The 7243-nt window shown below is 31.2% G+C and overlaps 1 protein-coding gene across 1 annotated transcript; it reads right to left on the bottom strand.

The window, feature by feature from the left end:
* Nucleotides 1-708: 708 nt before the first annotated feature.
* LOC105799312 (uncharacterized) lies at nucleotides 709-4452 on the bottom strand. The gene is made up of 10 exons (XM_012629798.2): nucleotides 4221-4452; nucleotides 4068-4098; nucleotides 3820-3968; nucleotides 3473-3564; nucleotides 3326-3333; nucleotides 3156-3227; nucleotides 2766-2933; nucleotides 2303-2398; nucleotides 1553-1675; nucleotides 709-1131 (listed from the first exon to the last, which is right to left on the bottom strand). Exons 1-10 carry the CDS (start codon nucleotides 4238-4240, stop codon nucleotides 1033-1035), a joined length of 858 nt encoding a protein of 285 aa, XP_012485252.1. The 5' UTR covers nucleotides 4241-4452; the 3' UTR covers nucleotides 709-1032.
* Nucleotides 4453-7243: the final 2791 nt, after the last annotated feature.

Raw genomic sequence — 7243 nt, 5'->3', positions numbered from 1 at the left:
AGTTTTGTGTATACTCCTTCGATGGTCATCATACAAAGGATTAATGAGGTTAGTAGGCAGTACAAGAAATTAAGTTTCAATTTGTTCCAAGAGAAGGTAATATGATAGTAGATTGTTTTGCTAAATCAGGCTCGATTGATGACGTTGAACTTACTATTTTCGAGTTTTCTAGCTTTCTTGTTTAGGAAATTGTTGTTAAAGATAAACTTGGGACTTCACATGTAAAAGTTATTTGATCTAAAGACAATTGATTGCCTTCTTTCAAAAAAAAAAAAAAGTCAAAATTTTCGACCAAATTTAACTAAAAAAACAAAAACCAAATTAACAAAAAACATATATAACATGAAGGCTAAATTTATTTAAAATAAGATACTTGTCAAATTCATGGTCAAATGTTGCTTTATCTAAATTTTTTAACACGGTTAAACTAAAATTAAAATAACCATTGAATATTAAATGTGAATTTGATATTAACTTAGTATTAAATATAATAATTAATTATAAAAAAATTGTCTATTAATCTTAAAGGAATGGCAATTGATTTCTAACTAAAAGTTAAAAGTCCAAATCTTATTACTAATAAAAGATAAAAATTCAAAGTTAAAATCCAACTTTATTTTCTTTTTTTTATCGGTTAAATTGTTGAGTTACAAAATTCATTGGAGTAGAAATAACATTGTTTCACAGCTAATGTATGGTCAGAATTAATTTAAGTAAAAGTTTCAAAAGTCTTTTATAATTAATATTAACATATTACATGATACAACTCTATACTAAACATACAATATGAATGGAAAAAAAAAAAAAGAATACATATTTCTGCTAAAATTCAATGTAAATCTCTTTGTAAACAATGGCAAATTAAATTATAGGGTGATTATAAATGTATAAACCCCAGTCAGTTTTGTGTGTTTCGATTTGTTTGCACTTTAATCTTTGTCAATCTGTGGTTTGTAAGGAATAAACCAAATAGAACTTGGTTGATGCCAACATTATATCATCAGCAAAATAACAAACCATTCTGATTCGAAATCATGTACGGACAACTTGCTGTACCTGTCTTTCACTGCTATGAGTAAACCTTTGCTCACAATCCGCGGCATCTGTCAGCAAAGCCGGCTTGCTAATTTTCTGTTAATGCAAAGGATATCAGTTAATCCAATGGATGAAACTTGAAATGAAATCATATGCACAGAAAGCTAAAATGGTTGGAAATTAAAAGGAGAGAAGATGTAGGAAATCTTCTTTGTATTGACAGATAGAAACATGATTCAGATATATTTCTTACAGTAATGGTTTCTGGAAATGATAAGAAATGACACCCCAAAAACATTGAAGGGGCCATCCTAGATTCAGATTACAACCGACAAGATAATGAACCTATAAAATGAGACTACGAAGAAAGTGGAGCTTTAAAGTTTATCTTACCCTGCTGTTCACTTTCTCAACATGTGCATGAATGAATGCACATGTTTGACGATGCAAAGCAGATTACTTTTTATTATTTATAAAACTTCCATCATTAAGCACCAGAAAACAGAGGAGTCTTTACCTCATTTAATAAGCAATCACCTTGTTGTTCAAGTTCGCGTATTTGTTGCATTGTCAGCCCAAACCATTCATCAATCCAACCAAAACAGTTCCGGTGACTTTCAATGAAAAGTGCCCTTTCACCCTATATAACAGAGAAATAACGTTATATAAACAAGTATTTGAGGATGTCTGTGTGTATTTTGAGGTGGGGAGGGGGGAGTCACAACTCATTTAATATTGAGAATATTGTGCAAATTAAGGCCTCATTTCATGTCATGCTTAGGGACCCAAATGCAAACACATCTTTCAATGTAAAGCCGTGCCTGCAACTTTTACAAGTCCTTTATTTCAAGGATCACCCATTGTTGACCTAATTTATTTTCATCTTAAAACCTAGAAGAGTGATGGCAAGTAATGTCGCTTTTCCAGGCATTGAAATATAAAGGAAAGATATTCATTCAATGTTCAGTCCTGCAAATGATGCATGCTTAATGCAACCACAGATTAGATGAAAATTTTTAGTCCCCTGCCTCCTGTTTCCAACAGTTTAGTTTTCTTATATGGTTTTGTAGCAAAATGATAAACTAGGGTCACACGATTACATCCCAAATATATGAATCCTCAAAATTAGGATCACATTGTGAAATGCACCATTTATAGTTGCTTTTGTGAAGAGTATTATTCATGGTATCTACAAGGCATCTGACCTTCACCACATAGTCTATAGTTTAAAGTTAACATTGAAAATTTGAAGTCTATGAAATCTTACCGCTAGCAAAGCTTGTTCAAGTCGATAACCAAAACCCCAATATGGTGCATCTATTGTCACCAATTTATATGCCGTCATTACTGGACGGTAATTATCCTGCAAATATGAATATCAGATGTAATCACTGACAAACTAAATTTGGTTGAAGATTTAATAGATATCACAAGAAAGATGCAGTCAGTTAGATCCATTATATACAACCCTAAGAAATACCACATGAATACTATCCATAGTTACAAGGAAGGGAAAGGAAAATGAGGGGTTTGGGGCAAACACAAATTCCCTAAACTGATGATTGGATTTGGAGAAATGCTATGATTCAGCATTGAAGCGAATGACATGGCTATAAGCTTACAGCAAGAAGCATTACTAATTGTAAGTGCAGAGATGCCTTGAGTAGCTTTATCCATATATGTATGTAATCACGTGATTGACTGAAAGGGGAAGGGGGTAATGTACCAACCTGCCATCCATCCAAAAGCGGACCACGGCCAGATTTTGTGGATTTGAACTTCGAAAAGTCAAAACTGCTACTTCCGATAGCATAACTCCAATAATCTGTTTCAGCTGAAGCAATATCAATGATTTCTACCTGTCTAGCGGCCAGTTGTTCTTCATTTAAACCATGCACCTATTTGTAAACCTCATAGTTAAGAGATTAAAAAAGAAAAGAAGATGACAAGAAAGAATAATAGGATGCAATGCAGCTTCCCTTCAAATTGACACTTTCAAAACATTTCAAGTTACTAATGTCAAGGCCAAAATTAGATTTTAGGGTAGAGAGAAACCTAATAATAAAAAATAGAACAAATTTATGAAAAAGCTAATTAAGAAGACTGTCAAAGAAACTCACATTTTCCGATGTGCCATTGTCTGCCCTATGGACAGTCTCAATTGTGAGAGAGAACTTGGTAAAGTATGGGCACTGCAACAATTCAAGACTTATGAGGGCATACAATCAAAGGAAATCAAGGCATTTGTCATAAACATCCTTAAAATGTTAGAAGAAAACAAAATAGTTACCTTGATCACTGAGAAATGTAAGACCCATTCCGTAAACAACAGAAGAAAGATAAATGTTAATACAACTTGCACCAACAAAATCAAGCAAAGACCAAAAAAAAAAAAAAAAAAAAGGAAAATGGATTGAGCCTAATGGACATTGCAAACCTGTTTTACATCTTGGGTATGCATTCCATGCTTCCTCTTGCATTACAAGAGCATCTTTCGGTGCAATAGTTGTAAGCCAAGCAGGTGCTTTGCTGCAAAAGTTAGTACAAAAATAAGAAACAAAAAAGAAAACAACAAAAACCAGTGTTCCATCTCAATGAATATACACATACATACATGCACAAATACATAGAGAGTCTAGAGCAACACTAGAGAATTAAGGAATCTATATTTTCACCGCTAGTTATAAAGAATTACGTCAATTAACAATATATTGGATCATCTTGAAGTAGAAAGGCGAAAATTCAGTATCCCTAATCAGCCTACAGGATGAAGTAAAGAGTCACCTTTGTAAACGATATACTTTAGATGTGAATTGACCTTTACCAAATACATCATCTTGAAAACGCTTGTTCTCCAAGACTTCAACACCTTCATCCCCATTTGTACTCTGCTGCTGCATCTTCATTACCATGTACATTTGAGCTACCTGATACTGCAAAATCAAACATGGTCAGGAAACAAATAAAGGAACCCAAAGAATTCAATACCTTCATTGAATCATAAGTTTTGAAACTTCTTAGCTAAAGCTTACCTCTTCCAAAGACATAGGCATGACAATGCGACTTCGAGTTGTTCCCATAGGGAAAAAAAGGAACAGTTAAGGAAAACGAAAAACCAAAACTTTAATTAAAAAAGTACCCAGACAAATTAAAAAAAAGGAAACCCATGTTAGAAAAAAGGATACAATTCCTTGAGTTGAACCATGTCTCTTGAGTTACCAATCAAACTCCTTGGGAAAATTGCAGGAAATCTCAGAAATAAAAAAATAAAAAAAAGGGAGAAAAACTACTGTGTTTTTGGGAAAACAAAGAGATGGGCAAGGCAGAAAATTAGACAAGAGAAGATTCAGAGTTCGGGTTGAAATGAAAATTAAATTGTGATGGCTTCGAGAATAAATTCTAAGAATGGCCAGCCAAGCCAATTATAACATGTAAAGTCAAATTACGCTTTGGAGTTGTCTTCTTATTTTCTTCTTTCAAAGGGATAAACTAACATTTGGTCCCTAAATTTGTCAACTATTTTAAACTTGATCCTTGAACTTGAGAGTTTTTCTTTGATTCTTAAAACTTGAACTCCTTTAATGTGTGTTGACATGACATTAATTTGATCTTGACTGAAATATCTAACATAATATAAATATTATATTAATAAAATTAAAATACTATAAACTTAATATTTTATAAGTTTTAATTATTTATTTTATCAATTCGATCATTTTATAGTTGAAATTATTACTTCAAAATCATAATATTTTTAGTTAAAAACGCTAATATGTCATTTTCATTGGCATTGAAAATTTTTCATTAATATAAGATAATTAAAAGAAAAGGAAAAAGAAAGAAAGAGTAATAAATAAATATGGTTTGTTACAAGGGGGAATAGCAGAATTTGCCCTTTATTTTTGTATTTATTTGTTCTGGGGGTGTTCCGGAACGAAGTCGGATTTTTCGAGGAAAGAGGAAAGGAAATTACAACGTGGACGGCGACCGTTGACCATCATTTTTAATGGCCTGGAGTGGGTTGGTCGGCTTTGACTGGCCTACCCGGTCGACCATGCTAAAAACACAAACCTTAGACGTTTGCTCGCACAAGCTTTAGGGGTTACACTTCTTCTGCCTTCATTTTTTTTTCTTATTTATTTTAAATTAAAATTAATTTCTTTTATAAAAACTTATTATAATAAAAAGGGGATAATGTCATCTTTGCCCCCTCAACTTTATCAAATCTTCTAATATAGTACCTTTACTTTGAAAACTCTATTTTGGTACTTGTACTTTTACATACCTAGTGGTGTTAATTTTTGAATTGTCAAAACACATGGCCCAATTATAATTGTTATGTGTCACTTTTTGTCAGAAAGTTTTTTTTATTTCAAATAATAAAGGACCTCAAATTGAATAACCCAACAATTATTTTAACCTAAAAACAAGAAAAATAAAACAAAGATTAAACTCTACTATTAGTCCCTATACTTAGCAAAAGTTGGGGATTTAATCTTTGTACTTTTATTTGATCGAATTTAGTCTCTGTACTTTTCAAATTTTAAAATTTTAGTCCTCACCAAACAATAATAGTTAAATTCATCAAGTAAAGTTTTGCTATTTCTAAAATATGATGCACCAAATATATTATCATATGTGTAATATCATGTCGGTATATTATTTCTACACATTACTCATTAAAAATCAATTAACGGATTACCAATTGTCATTTGTGTTAAGACTGAAATTTTAAAATTCGAAAAACATAGTGACTTAGAATGATCCAGTTGGAGAAAATGGGGTAAATCTACAATTGAATGCATAGTACAGTACTAGTAATTGAAGTTGACCAAATGGACTTAACTATTACCGTTTGGGCCAAGATTAAAATTCTAAAATTTGAGAAGTATGTAGACTAAAATTGATTAAATAAAAGTACAAAGGCTAAATCCATAAGTTTTACAAAATATATGGACAAACAGCAGAATTAAACCTAAAACAAATAGATTCCCAAAGAAGAAGGGTTTGGTAAAAACAAATCATGCCAAATTGGGTCAAATTAAAGACTTTTTGTTTGATTTTTTAATCTATTTTGTAGAAAAGATTCTAGAAGATGAAAGGGAAGACTTTTCAAAATTCCAACTTATGGATCCTACAACAAATCAAAAGAAATCTTGTATTAGCCGCCAAAAAGTTTGGCCAGAGAAAACCAATTACAGTTTTGACTTCTTATTTGCTCCAACCTCTCCTCACTCAATCACATCATCAACTTCATGTTTTAATTTATCTTAAAAATAAACTTAAATACTCCAATTTCATTCTCCATATAATATTTTGATTTTTTTAAATAGAAATTTGCACAACATTATACAAGAATGTTACATAATATTTTTTTAATTATGAAAAGTTTTAAAAGATATTAGAAATCATTAATATTTTAATATACTCTGTGAAACACACGGGCGTATGTCTCCTACATTTTGAAAATTTTCAATGTTTTTCGAAAAATTTCTTGAGTACTCGGTTTAGTCTCAATTTATTTTTAATGTCTATTTTTAAGGACTATATGATTGATTATGAATGGTTTTTGATTTGAATGTGAGATGAACATGAAATGTCTGTTTGTTCGATTGTAAGTTCGATAATACTCCGTAATCCTGTTCCGGCATTGGATACAGGTTAGGGGTGTTACATGAAAAGGAAAAAGAAAAGAATTTATTAATGTCAAAAGCCAAGTGTGTTCAGTTGGTTCTAGTCACCAAGTATTTATATACACTTCTAGTGCTAAAATTTAGCTAGATTTTCCCTAAAACATTATCACTAGATAAATCAATATTTAAAAAATCATATTTAAACTAAAGATTAAATTTAAATTAATTACATAATTTTAACAATATAAAAAATAATTTGATCTTTATCCAGCCAATTCAATTCTTCAATCTTTATCTAGCCTACTTCGAATCTTCAATCTTAATCCACCCAACTTCAAATATTCAATCTTTTAATATAGAGCTGTAAGGTCGAATCCACAGGGACTGGCTATTCAATTTCACTTTTTTTCGTGACCAGAGTCACTGTCGCGGTCATAGTCTTGCCCACGACCTGTGTGGAGCAATGCTGAAAGATGAAAAAAAAGGTTTTAATTGATAAAGATAATGAAATAAGTAAATACATAGTGTAATAAAATAAAAATAAGACTAGATTCAAAATTGCAAGAAAAATCAAA

Source organism: Gossypium raimondii, chromosome 9, assembly GCF_025698545.1.
Source record: "Gossypium raimondii isolate GPD5lz chromosome 9, ASM2569854v1, whole genome shotgun sequence".
Lineage (NCBI taxonomy): Eukaryota > Viridiplantae > Streptophyta > Magnoliopsida > Malvales > Malvaceae > Gossypium > Gossypium raimondii.
The sequence above is the reverse complement of the archived record's forward strand: the minus strand, read 5'-3'. Positions and strand labels throughout refer to the sequence as shown.